Source organism: Numenius arquata, chromosome 4 (genome assembly GCF_964106895.1).
Source record: "Numenius arquata chromosome 4, bNumArq3.hap1.1, whole genome shotgun sequence".
NCBI lineage: Eukaryota > Metazoa > Chordata > Aves > Charadriiformes > Scolopacidae > Numenius > Numenius arquata.
Genome location: NC_133579.1, coordinates 15,370,882 through 15,393,154, shown reverse-complemented (window position 1 = coordinate 15,393,154; position 22,273 = coordinate 15,370,882). Strand labels below are relative to the sequence as shown.

Genomic DNA, 22,273 nt, shown 5'->3' with positions numbered 1-22,273 from the left:
AGGCCAACTTTGGCATGAGAACAAGGCGATTTAGACAGTCAAAGAATACATTTTACTGGAAATTAGAATAAAGCTCCTAGTCATTTAGAACAATTGGATTCTGTAACAGCTTTCCAACAGGAGTAGTGGGGGCTAAAAATCCAACTGCTTTTCGAATAGAGCTTAGAAAATTTACAAAATGGACTATATGATGCCTGCGATAGCAGGAAAAGGACTTGATGGCCCACTTAAGGTGCCTGTTATAACTGGTTTGACTCCAGTTTAATTTTGGAGTTAAGTTTGAAAGAGAACTGTATCTATTATTTTGCCTTGCTCATCAGTCAGGAAGTTACACGTTAGGAAACACCTGTCAAAATGCAGTAAAGGTGACAAGTGATCAGAAATCAGCATTAGCAAATCAGGATGATGGGACAAAAGGAGGCACATGCTGCGCTCTGCTCTCTACAGGAAGGTCTTTACAGCCATGCCAAAAGGTGAAGGGCTCTAAAGTTTATGATGGTTGGTCTTAAATCTGTGCCTGTGTTGTGCAACCTGCTCTCATCAGCGTTTACTCGTGTGGCTATCCCTTGTGACTGGAAAGGCACAGCCACAGGACGATGTCAAAAAGTGAGAAAAATGTCTCCCATGCTCTCTAGGTTGTCAGGAAGCATGGAGAGGGCATGGGCACTCCTCTGGGTCCATCCAGCTTCTCAAGAATCTGCCAGTCTGACAGCTAAAGAAATGCATGGTGCTCCTTCCATTGCCCCCATCTCGAGGATAATTCTGTCCACTGGAAAAACACCTGGCACATTCTCGTTCAAACTGGAAGCCTCGTAATGCTCTGGCAAGACAGTTCCAGCCAGGTCCCTCTGAGGGCCCGTCTGTGCTATGACGAGGGCAGACAAGCGGGTACGTGCAAGGAGTTCCCATGTAAATGCACATTTAAAGCAAATCAGTTCCGAGAAAGAACTAGCCAGCCCAGCAATAGCACAGGATGTAGTTTATGATTTCAGGACCACATTTTGTGATAAGTAAGATCCATTTATCTCGGGGTAAATTCAAAAAGAGATCAGTATCAGCAACGCTTCTTCCTCTTTTATTCCTACCTTCTCTATAGAAAAATCACAGCACTGCTATTCACAGAACAAGGAAGCTGTTAGAGATCTTCAGCAACATCTTCAGCTCAGGAGTTGACCTAGGTGACCTTAGATCTAAGGTACTACCCATCTCATGAACAGTTGTGCTCGACTCCTACCTAGGATGCAGGCTGTGTACCCCTTCTAACGTGTCTCCATCACATTGTGACTCAGTTTCCACATCTTTAAATTGTGGGTAATTACACTTCTTTTATCCTTCATGTGACATGGCCATTTAATTATAAACTGTCTGGAACAAGGTCTGCCTCTTATTATCCATATGCCTACCACCAAGCACAACAGGAGCCCTCAGTTGTTGGATGTGGCTGAGGCTCCTAATAATAATTGTCATTAACGATACCACGCTATCTCCTGGTTAATATAAAGGAGATTCAACAATAGAACCAAAGGGCTCTTCTCCTAAGACATTTAGTGATATTTTTAACTACACCGGAAATATGCTTATAGGGTGGACTGGATTGTTTGTCTCAGGTTTTAGGAAGTGAACAGATGTAACAATTTTCTATAATTTGGTTTAGTGCAGATGCTGAAATGGGGCATTCACAATAAAATATATGCAGTATATGTAATTTCAGCTGGATCCTCTGGTGTTTTAAAGTAAAAATGTGTACCTGCAAGCTGTTTTATGGTTTCTCAGTCATAATTATCTCTGTTACACAGACTGCTACAACTACAGCCCTTTCTTCGTGTGCAAGCTTTTTAACAATGTCTTGACAATTTTGTGAATTTTGCAAGGCATGGTATTCTCCTTTTGCTTTGCTCAGAAGCCTGTTAAATTGTTTAATTTCTCTTTGCGGTAAATTTATGAAGTAATCAAATCAAAGAAGGTAGCAGCAGATAATCTATATGAGAAGCTCTTGTACAAGACTAAAAAAAGGACCAGTTTAAGAATCTCAGAGTCTAGATAATTAACACATTAACAACTTTAGCTGCGAGTATCTGGTTTGACAATAGAAAAGAAGCATTCATCTACTGCAATTGCATTATTATATTATGACTGGAAGGAGACTGGAAATGAAGGTTAAAATTCTTAACAGCTGCTGCCTGGTGCATGCACTTGAAAGAGTCTGTTCTGCTGCCTGTGGCATTTCTCAAGGGATGTGGGAGCTGATGAATGACGGAGATGCTAATGCTGAAGTACCAGGTATTTATTACATCAATATTTAAAAGTAGCCTTTCCTAGATTCAACAATTAGGCTGAGGGTCCTCAAAATCCCTTGCTATTGACTACATCAGCTGACCTGATGGACAGACAGACACAGGAAGGCAAATGCTGCCTGTGCTTTTTAATATTCTATACATACCATTAGGGTTCCATTGGTCTTCTCCTCCCAGCACAAACAAGAAGTTTTCCACTTCCACGACACAGTGATGGGCGCTGTTATATGGCATAACTGGAAGTAAAGCAAGAATTCTTTGTCAGCTCAGGGCCCTGATTCCATCAAGTATTTTCAAAGGGACAAAATACAACACTGGGATTAAATCTGTATGAAATAATAGAGGAATGCATCACCCCAAGCATGCATGCCCACTGAATTAGCAGCAGACAAAGCCACATATTTGTAATCTTATGTTATTCAACCTCGCAAATAATTGAGGAAAAAAGCTGTAATTCTGGTCCCTCGGCGCCTCCCCCACCTGCCCAACTGCTGTATATGCTGCTCTAAAAACAACTTGTAAAAAGGGGTGAAGTTGCCTGATATTTGCCTGAAAATAAGCAGATGCCAGGAATCCTAGGATGCTAGGAAACACTAAAAAAACCTCAGCCCAGCTTTGTTCTGCTGGTAATGTTTCCACAAGAAGAGTCAGTGTGTTCAGTAGCTTTCTATTACACAGCAATGAACAAGCTGCATTTCCATACAGTTTTAAGTTTTTAAATTAAGGTCCTGCTGATTTAATGCCTTTTCCAAATGTATACGCTTAATTTCCTGTACAATGTCATTAGCAGCACAACCACGCATTTTCTATTCATCTAATCAGGAAGTCCTTTGTTAACAAAGATCAAAACTGTGGCATTAGGTTTGCAATAGCCCCTTTTTTGGAGGTGTCAGGATTACTGTGGACCAACTACAGTCGCAATAATAATTTTTTTTTTAATTTTAAAAAAGCACACTGCAAGTAGTAAGACACAGAAATAAGGGCTTATATATAATATGTACATATTATTGTGGTGTGCCATACAGCACTATTGTGATACTATATGGTAAATGTAAACTTACACAGCATTAGCTATCGTACCACATAGAGGAGTTTTGGCCCAGTGACACCAGTAGGAAAAATGATGTCCTTGTTCAGCTCATCATATGGGCACCTTAAATCTAGGTGAGGACAAATGGGGAGGTGATGTGCATGTACAGGCAGGGAACTTATTGCTTGACACGGATCAACAGAGCACTTAGGAAACCAGTGCAGTGGGAAATCAATATGACTCAGGGCCAGCTCTTACTTTGTGCTCTTTTGCCAATGCCAAAAAAAAAAAAAAAAGAAAAAAAAGAGGCAGCCTATCTCACACTTGGATTATTTTGGGTGATATATCTCTCATTTCATTTGTTTTATTATCTTTTATTTTTCTCAGAATGCAGTTGTGCAGTATAGCATATGCAAATAATAATAAGAAGATATACGCACAGCTTTGTTATTTAGGACACATTTTCTTAAAGATCAAGTGGGCTCATTTAAGCTTCTTACTGAAGTTTTTGCCAAGGCAATGATGAATAAGTAAGGTACGTTTTTTGTTTCTAGTAAAGGTCGATTATAATTTTCAGTCTGTGCTCTTACAAGTCATGTAAGTGAAGCAATTCTTGAATTCGGCAGCCAGGTACAGTGAAAGTTCATTAATTAAGGTTATTCGTTACTAGTATACTTTGCGTAACTGGGAAGTAATCCTATACTAGGCACTGCATGAGATTTTATACTACCTAGAGATTCCTACAGTGGGATGAAAGAATGAAAAAGATTTTTGCTATCCTTAGCCCCCATGTCGTATTTATCTCATTCTATAATCTCAGACATTTTCCCATTTTAAAATCTTCTCTCTCAAAAACCTAGTACTTCCCTTGATTTTGTGGGTGCTTCCACTACAGAAGAAATTTGTGTCTCCCAGAGGAAATTTGCTGTCTTCCTTAGAGGCTTTTTGGGACCCCTCCTCTCAGGAAGAGACTCCCCAGGACCAGTATGTAGGGGCTTCAATTCTTACCTAATCCAATGCTCTGTTATGGTTTCCAATTAGGTCCAAGCCAGTGGTTGTACCCTCAACCAGGCTCTTCCATTGGTCAGTTTGGAGAGATGTAGCCATTTGTCAAAGGAACTGTCCACAGGCAGCACACATGCATATTTTTCACATGTTGTGTTTTCATTTTTGCAAACACTTTCATTTATTTATCCTCCATATTGACACAAACAGGGCCAGTAGAGGAAAAAATTATATTTTAAGCTTTTCTGCTGTTCCCATGCATATAAACTATGCAGTAAGACTCCCACACTTATGATGATAATTAAACCTTGAAAACTAAGGGCTTAATCCTGGCTCCTACTTAACTTGATGGCAACATTCCCACTGATAGGGGATTGGGCCCAAATGACCCAAACTACCACCCGTAACTCACAGGAAAGCTGAAGGGAAGCCTGCCTTAGAAAGGAGGGTACTATTTTGGCCTCAGAAGGAAAGGTGACTGCAATAAAACGCTGCAGACCTTTAGTATGACCTTTGTTTCCCACAGAGCTTTGAGGGAAACTCCGCTCTGAGTCTCATGAATCTGCCCACAGAGCTGGAAAGAGATGGAGAAAACAAGGAGGATGGAGCAATATTGTGGACATCTAAGGGGGAAGGAGCTTTGGCACTGGAATTGTGAAATGGCCAACATCGCAGTCCTTCTCCTTGACTGTTTTCAGGGTCCCTCAGAATCATAAGTTATACACGGAAATAAAAACTATGAGAATTAAAATGGGGTTTTTTCTGCTATATAACACCCCTGAAAAGCACTGCAAAACTTGTGCTGTCAAATGCAATTCCTTGGGAACACACACCCATATACAACCTAACTTTTCACAGATACAGTCAAAATTACATGGCAACGAGGGTGCTAAATTCAGCCTCTTGTAGGAACAATCTTCTCAAGCTCACAGGGCTTGCCAGGGTGTAACAGGAAGAATTTGGCCCATTGCACAGTCTGGCCAGGCTGCTGCTTTCATTAATTTTATACGAGTCTTTGTCTGCTGTTTTGCTTTAATAATGTGAAAATCCCATCTTCTCATTTTTCGATTTCAACTCAGTGGAACACCTGCCTGCCCCGCAAAAAGGGTATTTGAAGAGAAGTTTGTACGCCACGCTCAAACACAGCCCAGTGTGAGTTTTTAGCGTGTCAGTCAGTGAGTTAGAGGGAAAGGGTAAGGAGAAGCTAATCAGGATGAAATGAGATTAAAGGCTGTCTAATTTTACAGCAACTGTGATCCATCAGCCACTGTGAAAGTGACAGTGGAAATGAATGATGGAGACAGACAGGTGGGGCTGTACATTTCACTGATTTATCCTCAAATGCACTGGGCCTTATTTTATTGAGTGAACATGACCGCATTTATCATGACTGTCATCTAAACCCACTTCCCTCCATTTAAAAAGGTCACTTTACTAGGAGGGAGTAGGATAGAGGCACTTTCAAAACAGATTTAAAATTTAATAACACATGTTTATAAAACCCTGTGCAAGAATTCTCAACTTTATTAAAGACCGATTTAAAAGGAAGGGGAAAAGACTATTAAAAAGAGAAGAAGATGAAAAAAAAGCCATAGTCATCTGAGAAACATGCTTAGCTACCAAGGCAATAGGTGCCAGAGAATCATGCGAGATGGATAGATACAAACAGATTAGTCGTAGCGGGCAGAAGCCACCTCTTCCTAGCCCCTGCCCCTTGCACACACTTCCCAAAGCTCAGGAGGCCCATGATGAACAAATTTGTGCTTTCTTGGACCAACAGCACAAATGAGTCCAAGCAGCCCTACAGAAGACAACACCCTCATCAGCCCCCTTCTCATGCAATTTATGTATGAGGGGTAGCAGACCCTCAGTAAGGTGGGAGGTGATTGCTCAGGTACAGATACGTGACATGCAGAGCTTTCAAGGTCAAAACCAAATGGGTGATTTATACTTGAGAATGATCTGGAAGGCAGTGGAGTCCAAGGCTGCAGTGGTTTTTGCTAAGAAATACTTCACTGCAGATCAGAGACATCGTGCAGGAGGTGACCCTCGTAGACGTTCTTCAGACGCAGATATGGGTGGAAAAGCCACAGCAGCAGCACTCTGCACACGAGGATAGCTGTCCCAGGCATGAACGCCTCACATATGCCAAACCTTAGTTAATGGAAGGCACCAGATAATGTTCTGGGACCTACTTTCAAAAACAGAGTCTATAGCTTATATCCAAATGCTCATGAAACCAAATGCTCTCAACCATAATGCCTATGAATTCAGCCAGATGCAATGATGCTCGAAAGGCACCTCCAACTTTTGCTCGGAGGTGACAGTGACACACCTTGCTCACCTAATAAACAATAATGTGTGCTTATCTTACCCAGTTTTGCTTAGTTTCTGCCAACAACTGCACATTTAGGAAGCAGCATGTGGTTGTTCTCCCATACATTAATCAAGGGGTCATCAGTTCCTCCTTCTCCTTTCAACCCACCCTCCCCTGTCTACCTTCACTTCGACACTAACTAGCAGGGAGGAAGGGGGAACAGGAATGGCATTTCTCAAGACAGAATGAGGGATAAGCTCTGGTCCCAGGAGGTCTGAAAGCTGCGATACAGCCCGTAGCCATTCCCCTGCTCCCCTAAAAACTCCTTTCAGAAACGGCACTCGATTCTTATCCATAAAAAAATAAATCCATAGATTTATGGATTTAAAAAAAATAAATCCATAGATTTTTCACTGCCCTGAACTGTTCAGCTGCTCGAGATACAGGCGGTACCGTGAGTAAAGCCAAGAAATCTCTTCCTCAGCTACTGCACAGCTTGAGCATAGCCCCTTCAAGACTCAGTACACACCAAGAAGTCACGCTCATCATCTTTAATGACCTGTGCAGATGACGCAAGAGAAGAGTCTGTTTCCAGAACTAGGATGTCATTACCAGAGGACATATGGAGTCAATAATGACCTTCCGCAATATTAACGGTCTAACCTGTTGGCTACATAATATTCAACTACTGCTACTTGAAAAGTGGTTATTTCCATGGCTCTTCAGAGGGCAGAGTAATGTGAGAAGATGTTCTCTTTCCAGCACAGAGGGCACCTACAAACTCACTTCAGGAGACTGATTTGCTCATGACAGAGGCATGATATTAATTTCATTCCCAGCCCTCTCCCCAAAATGCTGCTCAGACCGCAGCTGGTCCAATTATTTCTCCAGAACAGAGTATCAGATACTGTTCACCTTTCTTTGGTTCATACATCATTTGTGGGAAGACCATGTATTTATTACTGAATGTTACTTGTTATTTCTCACCAAGGAGGCTATATAAATAAACGCTAGGATTCCTCTGTGAATTGTTCGTTATTTAATAACTGTGGGGAAAAGCTGACCACAATAAGTATGAAATTCTATCTGTGGTGAACAAGGTGGTAGTTTTGCTGTTGACTTTAAAGGCATCGGGTTTTCACCCACTGGTATTTTCTGCTCAAAAGATAATGAAACGAAGTTAAAAGAGGAGAATAATCAGCAGTAGATGGCAAATACCACTGCTAACATTCTTATGGCCAAAATGCACCCTGTAATCTCAAACTCAAGCAAATCTGTGGGAAGTATCTTTTCTAGTTACACACCAATACCAATCTTGAGTGTGAGCTCAACTCGGTGGGGGAAGCCTGGGACAGCAGTCACCATAAGCAGAAAATCGTAAGGTGATCAGGGTGAAGCTCTGTGCCTCAAAGTCACCTTTGAGAATAAATAACTGGTGTAGCTCTAGTCCAGCTGCACCGCAGAGAACTCCATCAGCTCAGCTAGGAACTTCACAACCTCCTCATCCCCATGCCAGTTTTGTGGCAACTCCATTCAAGCCATCACACGTAAGATGGACACAGGCCAGCGGAGTTCGTCTAGGACACAGGCCCTACTTACCTGAGGCTGCAAGTAAGCAAAGGCAAAACTTTGCTCAATTCCAAACCTACCCTCAATTCAAGACAACATAAGCACTATGAAAAAGTTATCTGAGCAGATAAAACTCCTGGAATCATTCACAATATAGTGGCTGGTATTTCTTATTAATTAAGGTATTTCATATTATGAAGGTATTTCTTATTAATGAAAATATCACATTTTTTTATTCAAACGTCAGGAGTTAATATTTTGATACATTCTCTGGAATAACACCAGCCAGGCCTATTGAGTGGGGTTAATTGTTTTAATGGGCTAAATTTTTCATTTGTAAGCCTCTAAAATAAAACACTTAAATTCACACTGATTCTTCAGATTAGGCAAACATAACATCAGGAATAGCTGGCGTGATCAGCTTCCCACTGATATAAATTGTTTTCAAGTTACTTGGATGCAAGCTCTGAGTACAGACCTGTCTACTTCCACGGGTGAAACTCACCCCATGGGAGAAAGTTTTACTGGGTTTTCAGCAGCACGTATATTTGGCTGTTCGCAAGAACAAATCTTACCCATATATTTTCCAAGCTGCAAGCACACATTTGGATTACATCTGAAGAATAAAATAGAGCTGCCTACTCGGATCAAGAATGTCTGGATAAACTGGATACACCAAACTCCTTGGCATGATGTGGAGCAGGGGGATGTAATGCCTGGTCCTGTGGAAAGGTTCAGAGCAACAGTTCCCCTTGTTTTGTTATTCCCTACTTACCCATCGACCTGCTGAAGGCTGCCCCCAGCCACCCAGATGCCCCACCAATTCCCACAGATCGTTTATCAGGAGACGCTTGCTGTCCCCCACCGTGAGTTACGCGATGTTAGCTCAGTGATGGTTGCTCCCCAGTAGGATATGCTGCGTACCTACTCAGGCCTGGATTTATGGTCTCTAAAGTAGAGCCCAACATACATTACTGAGGAATGACATCTCGTCACATCATTAACAGTCTCATGATGAAACATTCATGTGTGACATTTTGCACAGCAAAATCTCCTCATGGAGGAAATGATCAATAGTCCCTGATGAGAGAAAACCATGGCAGAGTTGCCAGAAAGCTCCAGAAAGAAATACTGTTTTGTCCCACTGGAGGTTTTCAGATCCTCCAAGATGTCAGCTCAAGGACACGCATTCCCTTTTCTAACAGTGCCACAAGATGGAAGACCTCGGCCAGAAGTGGTGTGTTAATGTCTAACTGCTTGTGACCAGCGGCATCTGTTCATGGCTTTATATCTACCTGACCTTGAGATGCACACGTTCTCCTGGTCTCCTCTGAAGGTAGCCTTCCAATCTCAGGACAACCACAACCACTCCTTGTGTTTTCCTGGTTGGATCCTGTTGGTGCTGCTCAGGAAACCATGTCTTTAAAAGAATTCATCGTGTGCAGCAAGATATTACTCCACTGCCCCAAAAGTCAAATCTTTCACTATTTTCTCTCTTGGTCTCAGTACTTCCTATGCTGCTCTCTACTCTTGACTAACATACTATTTTAGAGCAACCAAAAGCTTTTTTTCTTACTGCTGTGTCTTGAAGTCATTCCAGGAGAAGAAGAAAAATGTAATTATCCATTTGGAAAACTCTACATGGAGGAGGGATGTGCCCATATTTCACAATATTAAAACAGTGGTTTCAATACACTTAAGCTCACTCATAATAGATAAATTGAAACCTTCAGAATTGAACTGCTATGGATTTTTTTCACTTTTCTTTTTAAATACAAACCAAAGGCCTTGCTTACAAGACAGTCCAGCACATACCTAAAGCACCAGACATACAACAGAGGAGGGTGGAAGGACCTGTCCAATGCTTACTACTAGGAAAAAAGCTTAAAAAATGCTTTCTTTCTCAGAAGACATCTAGGTATCTGAAGGTATCTGAAGAAAAGTCTGAAACTCCAACATGCCTAACTTCCAGCATGCCCAAGCACAGCACGCAGAAGTAGAAATATCCATGTAGATACATCCACATTACATCCACAAGTAGAAATATCCATGTAGATACATCCACATTAACATACCTAGGCTGCCTAAGAAAAGCTCAGAAGTCCCTGCCAGGGGCCACAAGAAGGTTGAGTTCATCTTTAATGGACAGGCTACTCAAACAACATACTCTCAGGGTACTGTGGGCACCAACAGGACTCAATGGCCCTGACCAGCCTGGGTTCTCCCCCAAAACCACTTGCCCATAGGCACAGGAGCCCCATTTCAGCTCAGGCCTGGGCACCCAAACCTGGCCTGGGTGGACCCCATGTGAGTACGCTGTAGCACATCTCCAGCCCTGTCTTTGGCCTTGTCTCCTGGATGGACTTTGGACCCATGTTGAGGCCTGTCCTCATGGAGCCACCAGCTCCACCATGCCCTGACACATATCCATAGGTGGGAACATTGTTGTCTGATCAAGGACTGCAGCCCAGACTTTACCCTGATTCTGCATGTCCCTACCAGTACCCTGAGAAAACAGGCACTTGGGAGATGCCCTGCCAGAACTTAATGTTCTCATCACCATCAAAATAGTTGTTCTAGTATCAGGAAACAAGTGTCTTACTGTTGATACTTTTTTCCATGATGGACAGAATTAAATATAACTTATAGTATTCTTTTTGCTCAGAATGGAAAGTAAGAGCCCACTCCAAAATGTACTAACCAGTAGGCAAGAAAATACAGAAGGAAACACAGGAATCAATCCAGATAAATTAGGTAACACCAAAGACTGGTTTCTCCAACAGAAACTAGGCAGAAATGCTGTTCTTCTAAACCATTCCCACATATGGGTTCCCACAGAAGGGAAATAGAAAAGCCACAATTTTCAAATTCAGGGAAACAAATTTGACCTGGGCAGCAAAACGACATACTTATGTAAAATTGGCACAGACCACTTACTTTGTAAATCTACACACAGAACATGAAATTGGAATATATATCTGAAAAAAAAAATCTATTAATTGATTTGGACTAAATTTATGTTAATTTATTTTGCTTTCTATAGTAACAGCACCATTTAATATTTTCAGGAAAACTGCTACAAAAAATGTGTTGTGCCTAATCATAACAATCAGAAAAATTTACTCCATATAAGCACTCATACCAGAAATTTTGTTGTGTGTCCTCAAAAACTTTTTGTGGATTTAGAAAGCATCCAGTCAGGCAACAGAAGCAAAACCAAGTTTCTTAAAACTGAATACCAAGCTGAATATCATAGTACAAGTAGCTGCTATTTAAATCAAGTGGTGTCAAAATTCATAGGCTGAACCATGTTCACACAGAATCACAAATAATTCACAAATCACACACTGGTGCATGGTCATGGACTGCTGACAAACACGATGAAAGTTCAGGTTAATTTAAATCACTGGCCATTCCAGGACTGCAGGATTCGACGTGTACGGTAGAGTAAATTAAAGCTGTTGTGATCAATCCCAAATACTTAAAATATACATCACTAGGAATCCTCATTTTTGGTTGAGGAAGTTAATTGTGCAGTGTTGTTTATGAAAGTATCATTTTCAGTTAGTTAGGTGAAGGCAAGCGAGGACCAAGACACAGACTCTGCATGACCAAAACTGTGACTCCCTGTGCTAGCAACCATGGCTTGGACCAGGTTCTGGTGGAGACTGAATTCAAGAAGGGAATGAAGCTGAAATAAACAGACAGGGATGGGTCAGGTCAGGTCAGAGAGGATGTGGCAGAAGGGACTGGGACTGGAGGAAAAGATGGCAAAATCTGCAAATACAGCAGCACGTACTAATCCAGAGCCCCAAGCCCCGCACACTTTACACTCCTCTGCTGTCAGCACATCTGGGTGGAAGCTTGGGCTGTTTTACACCTCCTGGTTCCCAGGACACATAGCCTCCGCTGTCACCAGCAACTGCCTGAATTCAAAAGTACAAAGTGTACAGCAGATCTACAAAGGCACCCTACAGGGACACGCTGTTTCTCAACACACCTTGAAAAGGCATTTTCACTTCCAAGTCTATGTAAATGCTGAGGAGATATGGAGCACTCAGAAGGTATGGACTGCCATTACAAGAGGCTGCAGTGCACATTTCCTCTGGCACCTCTATTAAATTATGCTGACATGGTCCTTAAACAGCTAACCACGATACTTCCCAACTGCCCATCTTGCTGAAGGTTCAGTCCAACGAACACCAGAGACCTGCAGAAGCTGCCCCTGCAAGAAACATTTCTGCCCTTTCTTGTCCCAGGTTGCATCACTCCTTGTGACAGCTGATGCATGCAAGCAGGCAAGCAATAAACAAGCAAGAAACCACACTATTTTTTAAGGTGCATTGAATTTAACCCAGATCTGCTCCCCACTAAGCTTCCTTGCCTGGCCTCACAAATCGGAGTCGGCAGGAGTGCAAGGCCATGGGAAGAAGGGAAGGACTGATGTACCAGCAGCAGTGCCAGCTTGCAGCAGCTTATCGCGGTTGTGAAATTACACCCTCAGCACACAATACCTAACCATTCAAATGGGTCTAACCCAGCATTGCTGTGGTCCTGTCCCTCTCACAGCCCAGGCAATCCAGGCCCCTCTTCGTGCCAGCACAGTCTTTCCTCAGCACCCCTCAGTGAGCCCTTTCAAAGCAACAATCCGGTGGAAAAATAACCCAGAAAACAAGAGAGTATATTTTCATTTTGGTTTAATGCCCTGAACAGGCTCATCCAGGAGTCAAATGAGTTTCAGTGCTGACATGAAGAAGGAGACAGGACCACGGGACGGGGCTTGGGTGGAAAAGAACAACAGCAAGAACGTCACCTACTACATAGCCACAGCCCCAGTACAGGGGATGAAGGTTCCCTATGAATGAAGCCGGTAAAAGTGAACAAGACCTCTGACTGCAAGAGGTTGCTTCACTTCTGGAAGGTGTGTGGAAGAGGCTGGGGGCTGCAGGAGCAGATGGGATTTCTCACAGTTAAGGAAGCTATGCCCTGGGCTGGAGGACAGGATCCTGTCCCTGCCTTTGCCACATGATTTTGCTGTGGTGCTAGTCAAGTCCCTTAAGCTAATTTTTTCCACATCTACCCGTTTCCTCTGTTCTGAGAAGACTAATGACATGTGCTTCATTTCTGGAGAGCCTGCTCCGATCCCTGTGTCTGATACGCAGGAGCTCTCTGTGCTCACTGCTGTACGTGAGGTAGGTGGGAGAAGTGGTCTGGAAAGCAAGGTCTGAGGGATCTTGAAATAGACAGTCCAAAATAAAGGATACCTTTGACTTGACCCTCCTTGCACCTCTGTTCCTCATCTGCAAAATGGGAACAATGACAGACTACGCTGCTCACAAGGAGGATGGTGCAAAAATACCATAACGTCCCAATGAAGCAGTTGGCCCCCATTGCTGTGAAAACTATAAAGGAAACCTTGTGAAAAAATTTTCTCTTCATAAGGTTTTAGTAGCATGTGACAGACAGGATCTACCTGCTGAACAACAGAGAAAAACTACTGTGAGGAGAAATTCAGCACGGTCCCTTCTGTGCACTGACATGTGAAAAAGAGCAGTATGTGATACCATTAGGGATTGCATCTTAATGCTTATGCAAACAGGGGCCGAATTAAGGTTGCAGAAGCAGCTCAGTTCTCACATTTCCTAACTCCAAAGGGCTTGCTATCGCTGTCTGTCCAACGCTCTTCTGGAGCTCGGTGCCAGCCCCTTGTGGATGGTCCACCCTGGGTCTGACAGGCAGATAACGCCTCCCTTACCCCACAGCTGCTTCAGCATCTCCGGATCGCCCAGAGTCCCAAGTCTACCCAGGGTGCAGGAGCCTTCCTCCTCCTCCTCTTCCTCCTCCTTCTCCTCCTGCCGCATTCCCTTCCCGCCGGCAGTTTGAGGCTAAGCCACTAGATGGGGTGCGGAGTGCTCGGCTCCCCCCCTCCCCCGGGAGAGGAATTTCCATCATCTTTTGGCTTCAGGTTTTGCAGCCAACCAAAAAAACAAAAGAGGTGAAACGCGGCACAAAAAAAACCCAAAAACCAAAACCAAACCACAGCCAGCTTCCTCCCAAGCAGTTAACTTCTGCTTGTTCCTCCTGTTCGGTGTGAAAGGGAAGAAATCAAACGGAGTACATGAACCCCAGCGAAGGCTCGGAGCATCAATCCTGGCAGAGGCTGAGCCCCCGCCGGCTTCTGCTGCCTGCAATGGGCACAGCGGGTGCTCAGGCTCCGGCACGGTTATCAGTCATACCTGCTTTGCCTCCTCTTGTCTCAGCTCCCCGAAGCCCGACTGCGCGGGGAGCAGTCAGCGATTTCCCTGGCAGTCCACAGGCATCTGCCTTCTGACTCCACGTGCCAGTCCCAGTGAAATACAGAGCGGGCACAGTTCCCTTCCCCACCAACACGCCGCCAAATCCCTCTCCCTCTCTCTCTTAATCATGATCTGGAAGCTGGGTAAAAAAACATGCTCGCTTTTGACAACGAGCGTGCCTCCTCATTACAGGGGTAAGGAAGGGGAAAGAGGATGTGAGGAACCTGTGATACAAAAATTAACCTAAAGAATTACAGGAAAAAAAAAAAGAAGAATCCTTCCTAAAATAGTCACTCCTTTGCAACAGAAAGACAGTGCTTTACTCAAGGTTACTCTCAACTGGACTGCATAAAGGTGGCCATATTACAGCTCTCTTCTCGTCTCCCTAAAGAACGATTATTTTGGGAAAGCACGCAGAAGCTGAAGCGTGTCTATTCCATCAGGAATATGGGAAGGGAGTGGTATTTACCTGCGTATGCACTGCTGCCGAATTACACCTTCTCTCACTCTTTCCCAACCGCTTATGAGAAGAGGCCCTCTTAAGGCATCATCCATCCCAGTAACACTACTTATAATTAAACTTGTATATCAAATAAAACCAAGCACTCCTTCCCAATACCCAGCCTTTTCCAGCCTTCCACAAAAATACACATATTCAAGACCACCTTCTCATGACCCGGCCCAGCCTTGCAAGCTCCTGGAAACTCCTCTTCTTCTTCTTCTCAATGGCCAAGAGAAGGAGAGCAAAAAGCCAGGATTGTTTTCATAGAATCATAGAATTATAGAATGGTTGGCGTTGGAAGGGACCTTAAGGATCGTTGAGTTCCACCCCCCCTGACATGGGCAGGGACACCTCCCACTAGAGCAGGTTGCTCAAAGCCCCATCCAGCCTGGCCTTGAACACTTCCAGGGATGGGGCATCCACAGCTTCTCTGGGCAACCTGTTCCAGTGCCTCACCACCCTCACAGTAAAGAATTTCTTCCTAATATCTAATCTAAGTCTCCCCTCTTTCAGTTTAAAAGCATTACTCCTCACCGTATTGCTCCACTCCCTGACAAAGAGTCCCTCCTCATCTCTCCTGTAGGCCCCATTTTGAAGTCAGTCTTTACTTTCCCGTGACTGGCATGGGTAGAGAAAGTCCTCCTCCTACTGAGCAGAGGAAGAGCACCTGAGGGCAGCTGCTGGGGTCGCTCCCAACACAAGGCAGCACTACTAAGAGGGGCAAGCGTACCTTCGTCAGCTCTCCTCTTTACCCCAGCAACGGGATAACTTATATTTTTCATCCTGTCACACTTGGTGCTGCACAGACCTATATCCCTGCTAGTGTCTCAAAAGCCACCTTGTAAGAGCCACACACAGGCACACACCCAAATGGCCATGCGGCACTGGATCAGGCAGGCTTACACCTTCGCTGTGCACTGGGAGACGAGCGTGGGCAGCCAGATTCGTGCTGCCCTACAGTCTGTCCTGTCCCATACCCTGCAGGTGAAAACTCAACTCAACCTTCATTCCTGATGAATTCAGATTTTAACAAAGAGAAACAGAAGAAAAACACGTGGCCAAAAAAGAAACACAAAAGAAATAAAACCAAAAAAGCATACTTGAGGAGTTCTTTTTTTAATTCATTGCAAAAACACTGACAAAATGCGCAGTGCATCATTAGCAGACATTAATACAGACTGATCCTGTCTGAGGAGTTTGCAGTCTTCCTATAAATTAATAAAGACAGAATATAATTGCAAATGCTGTGCCTTTACTGATATATATATATATTCATATGGACACTGGTGATTAACATTTGGCTAAAATAAATATGTTTTTACACACATTAGGTTACCACTGATACAAATAGTTTTGATTCATACAACACAGCACGAAGAGATGATCAACGCAATTGCTTTGGTTTAGCACTGTGCTTGTGAAAGTCACCACTTATCAGCTGGGCTCCAGTAATTGCTTCTACTCTCTAACAATTAGAAAAAGCCAAGAGCTTAAACCACCTAAAAGCACTGATTACATTGCTTAAAAGAGCACATTTTACCTTGCATTTGTAAACACCTAGGAACATGAGCACAAGCAGGCATCGTGACTCATCTAGTGGGCGCTACCTTGGTGAAAAGCAGAGGAGCTGCATCTCTTGCAATCCTTTCACCATAACAAAATTGCAGAAAATTTAAGACAAAAAATTCCACAGATTACAATCAAACAATAATAGCAACTATCTGCAAAAAAACCTGGTGAAATCAGTCTGCTCCTTATCCCAGTGTACCTTACTTACACAGTTCAAAACTGAAATATTGCACTGACTACACCTATCCTGAGTGCCATTTTTATTAGAGAAATACCTTCTCTTAAATACCTTCTTGTTAAAATTCTATAGAGTCCTTAAAGCTGATTCTATAGAGTCCTTAAAGCCAAGTCAGCTCCATGTGATCAGCTCTATGACACTTTCAAATGATAAGCCATTTGATTTATTTTGTTTTCTGACATAAAGAAGTACTTTTTGGCATTCTGCATGACGTAGACTCTGAGAAATTACAAAAACCTTTTTGGGACACTTGCTAATATCAATGTCATTGGAGGTTCACAAATACATGCATTCCTATTGCATTACCAGGGTATACAGTTTTGATAAACAAGAATACTAAGCATTTTTGCAAAAATCTTGTCTTCAAATCACATTACAACTCTTGTGAGCTTAGTTATTTGCTCTATACAGTACAAGTGCTGATAACCCAAAACATTTTCAAAAATTACAATCCAGACCACTAAATCCAAGACACTACATATGCTCGATGCCCTTTCAATTTACGTTCTTCAATTTACTTTCAATTTACTTTTAATTTTCAACTGCAAGATCAAAACCTCCCATTTAAAAAATAATCAGTTGAATCACAAAACTTTGTCTTAATATACTAAATGTGCAAGATCAGAGATAAAACTGTTGGCAACGCTGCTAATGTAACTCTGCAGCAACTTCCTTGAAATAATCAGAATTAGGTATTCAGGCTTCATTTAGAGGCAGGACAAAGGGCAGTATTATTGTCGCGCTCTGAGGGGACAGTCCCAGGGTAGAACGGTGAGTACTGAAATTGTTATGGTACGATATAGTGATACCTGAACTAACTTCATGCTACTGACTTAGTCCCAACTGGTGTACTCTCAGGTTCTCTTTTGTATTAAAGGTCCCAGTTGGTCTGGGGCACGAGTTCAGCAGGTGCTGTATGCGTCAGGAAACAACATGTTACAAAGGCATGTAAAAACAATCAACATATGGGTAAATCAAATACTTCTTTCCAAATTTTTAGTCTGTGGGTTGCTCCAGTGGACAACCACAAATCATTTTAAAGTACAAAGGACATTAAATTCATAATAAATTTCATCCATAGATTGCTTGGAGTGGTACAAGTTTGGTCCACACAGTTCACTTTTCTTACCTCTAATAACACAGACTTTCCTTTGCTTGTGATTTTTTCCTGTGACACATGACATTTATGCACCAGCCTCCGAAATCATAGAATCATAGAACTGTCTAGGTTGGAAGGGATCTTTAAGATCATCTAGTCCAACCATCAACCTAACTCTGATAAAAACCATCACCAAACCATGTCACTAAGCACTGTGTCAACCCATCCTTTAAATACCTCCAGGGATGAAAGGATGGGGAGCCCACCCAGAACAAATTCCAGTTGCAGACCCAGCAGGCAGCTCTTGCAAATGCCCTCCTCGTCCAACTGTGCAGCCCCCAGAGAACCCAACCAAAACCAAAACTGGCCATTCCTTCACCTTGCCTGCACCCTCCATGGGGTTCCTTACACCCAGAATTGGTGCACAATCGTTAAGTCTTCCACTACTTTGGTGCTACCTCTACAGCCTTGATTCTGCAAAGAGGAGGAGACTGTCCATCCCTGGGCGTGCACCCATGGGCAGGTCCAGCACCCCATTGCTACATAACCCCCGCAGCACCCCACAAGCTCTCAGGAATGCATTTTGCATACTGCAGAAAGGTAATTAGGAACTTCAGAAGCGGAGGCAAGTAACTGTGGTATTGTACGGTTAAATGGCCAGCCCTGGAAGAATTTTTTTTTGTGAAAATCAACAGAAGGTGATAGCTCAATAGAAGTTTTCTCTATAAAAACATTTTCTCCTGAAAAAGTGATTTTAGTGTTACTCAAACAAATTCTTCTATTATTTAAAGTTCTATCTTCGTTCCTGTTGACCGCTACTGTTTCAGGCCACGTAAAGCCAGAGGACTTCTCTCTAAGGAATCAGTTACTTTCGCTGAGGACACTGAATTATTCTCCAATATTGAAAGGTTCAAATGAAAGCCCTCAAGTGACTGCAACTGCTTCTGTGCTGTTTTACCTGGAGGCAAACCCCTTTCCAGGGCAGCCCTGCCTCTCTGAGAGGAGGCGAGGCTGCTAAAATCAAGCAGCTGGGGTGAAGCCAAATCATGGCTTTAAGAAAAGGGATGCTATGTCAGGGCTTTATTGCTGTTGTAAATCTTTGCAGTTAAGAAAAATCAAACTTCTGAGCGCTGAAATGATCATTTCCTGGAGCTGTGCTGGAGAAAGCCCAAGAGCTGACAGGAAGACAGTGGCTCCAACCTTGCTGGGTAAAACGTGCCCCAGTGCAGAAAGCCCCTGAAACACCCTGCACATTAACAAGACTGAAGTTGGAGACCTGAGCGCTGTATAAACCCTCACACAGGGCACCTCTGCCCTGGTTGTATCTTTCTTTCCAGGGGCTGAATTAATGGGAGCCAGTAAATGCCCAGCTGATTCCAGCCATTGCGATTCTACTGAATAAAACAAAGTTCAAATGAGCTTGTGTGGACATTAGCGGTAACACAGCTGGGAGACAAGGACTGCACGGGGACTAGCCAGAAGGCTGGGGTTTGGACACCACAGATCATCCAGCTCTGTGCTACTGGCTGCCACACCACTTAAAATAATTGTAGTTCTCTGGAGAGAGTATATAGATAAACTCTGTCCTATGTTAATGCACTGTCACATAGAGTTGTTTACAGGCAGTACTTAGTAAAGTACTTTAGCATGTATTTAAACACACTGCCGAACACCAGTGTGATTAATACTTTGCTGAATTTGAGATATGATACGAGTACATTTTTCTGCTGTTGTAATTTTCCATTATATACACTTATAAGCTGGTCATAGGGATTTTCTTTCAGTTTTGCATCCAGCAAATGAGTTAATTTGGGAGTCAAATTCTGCCTTAGTTATGCCTGCACAATGCCTTTCACATGCATGAGGGCAGAAGACTGCTCCATGACCTTTAATTGGACTTCTTTTTTGTTGGTCTTTAATGATTCATCTAGGAAAAAAAAATCTGCTTCTTTCTTTCTGATCTGGCAGCTCTTTGACATTCCTTTCATGTCATTTCAATCAGAGAAGTATCTTTCGCATATGGTATATATGTTTGTTAAGGCTGTGCACATACAGCAGCTGTAATTCTTGACCAGCAAGCAAGCAGCTGCTGGTGAGTAGGTTGGAGCCATACACTCTGTTCTTCTGCGTGTAAAACTGGGGGGGAGTGAAGGGAAGAGAAGAAACGTGGCTCTTACATCACTTACCATGGTAATTCTATTTAAATCTATTTTAATGATTTCTAATAACAATTTGCCAAGCCTCCCCACCTGAAAGTGATGCAAGTGCATCTCTCTCTCTTTTTCATTTCCTGTTTAACCCAGGGAGGAGCGTTACCATCTCCTAGTTACAAGTTTTGGAGTCAACCCTTTTTTTTTTCCTCTTTTTTTTTTTTTTTTTTTTTTTTTTTAAAATAATCAGACCTCAAAGCATCGGCCTACCCGTATACCTTAAGGTGCCCATTATTGTCATCACTGCCAAACAGTCATTCCACTCACATCTATTTAGTTTTTACTCACGTGGAAACAAGCGTGATTTAAGAATTTTAGCTGTAGCCATCTCAGAGCTGAAGACTTCCCCCTCCACCCCAAATTAAAGCTAAATCGTGTGCATTAAATACACTACCTACTTGTAACAAAATGGGAAATTTAAAAATGATTCAGTCAGAGGTAATTTGTTACTGAAAATGACAGGCTTGCATCGGTCACTGGAAGCTCTGGGTGTTTGCTGAGCTCAGTGAGCGCCCGGGTAGGCTTATCCGGGTTCATGGAAAACAGACATTCACACGGGTGGAAAAGATCCCGATTCCCTTTCGTGGTCCCTCTCACCAGCTCCCAAGGATGCTGAGCAGGGGTCTCTCATGCCAAACAGCTGGGTTGCCGGGCTCGCTCCCACGCCTCAGCCCTCACAGGTAGTTCACACGGATGGAGGTTAGCTTGGGGCACCTCAGCTGGAAACCAGCCGTCCCCTTCAGGCCAAAAATACAGCCCAGCATATTTCACACATCTCTCCCCACAGGCATTATGGACAAGACCACTCCACATCTGGCTTTTGCCACTCACCCCAGTCCACCGACAACACCTAATTAGCCCTTGCACCCTCAAATACTCTTGCGACACAACTTAATGCGTTTGACACTGGTGTCCTGTTACAAAAAGGCTGCTCTAGGAGATTGTGACAGCACATCCCACTCCTTCATGCACATCACCTGAAGGTATCTCACAAGAGCAGAAGGAGTCTTAGGGCAGCACTGGAAGAGACCCAGGTGGAGGACCGGAGGCATCCTGCACCCCGTGGGGAGGGTGGGAGTCAGCTCTCTGGCAGCAGAGCCACAGGCTGGGCAGGGAGCTCCCAGCTCCCAAGCCACAGCCCCCAAGAAGCCAGCACAGTGATTCTCCAGGGCAGCTCTTGGGGGGCCCAAAGTCACCCCCTTTTTTTTTACCCCTGGGTGTGATCTATTCACAAGCAGAGGAGGCACGGGGTAAGGTAGGATAGGTTGTACTACATCTGCCTTTGTTGCTCCTGCCTGGCAAATACTAGAGGACATCACTTGTCTAGATTGATGGGAAAGCATATGTTAAAGCAATTAATTCATTTGCCCTAAAAGACTGAAGCCAGGAGAGGATTTGTACCTTTCCCAGTGCTCAGTCTGATCTTAAGCAATGGGACTTCCACCATTTCCCATGGGAGATTATTCCACAACCTAATAGATCTCAATGTCAGGAAGTTTTTTCCTGATATTCAGCCATAATTCATATCCATGAATTATGAGCTACTGTCGACATCACACCCATTGAGGCATTCCTAGAGCCTGCTTCATTTAAAATTATATGCTCTAGTTATGCAGGGTTTCTGTGTACTAGGGCAAAATGCTTTTTCTGCAGGTTAATTCATTACTATTCAATTTGTTAACACTTTTTTTCTCGGTGTGAGCAGTCATCCTGCAGTTGCATACCCTATAGTAGCACAATCCCCATTTGGGAGTAGAATCACAATATATAAATATGACAAAACAACATACCAAAAGCCACCCCTGTAAAGACATATTAGCCTGCTCCTGCAGATACTTACTCCAGCATTCAGTTAAATGAAAGCAGTAGCTCATACAACACCTGGTATGAGACAGAAAGCTTAGAAAAAAACCCTCTCAAGTCCACAATAAATTCTATTTCTGTCTTAAACAGAAGGAAGGTACAGGAGTAGAGGGGCAGGCAGGGAAAGGGGAAGGGATGGGGAAGGAAAGGGAGAAAGGAACTTAATAAAGCTGTGAGAAAATAGAGGAAAACTGAAAAGAGAACAACTTCCTCCAAACAATGAGCCACCACAACACAATAAGGGCAACAACAGCAAATAAAGTTGAGGATGCAAAATGCTC

General features: G+C 43.3%; 1 protein-coding gene across 1 annotated transcript in view; it reads right to left on the bottom strand.

Moving 5' to 3' along the window:
- The window catches only part of KLHL14 (kelch like family member 14), a 59,825-nt gene that overhangs the window by 13,354 nt on the left and 24,198 nt on the right, over positions 1 to 22,273 (bottom strand). The window contains exon 3 of the mRNA XM_074146753.1: positions 2,441 to 2,530. Within this exon, the coding sequence (XP_074002854.1) occupies positions 2,441 to 2,530 (90 nt within the window). The remainder of the gene's footprint in view (positions 1 to 2,440; positions 2,531 to 22,273) is intronic.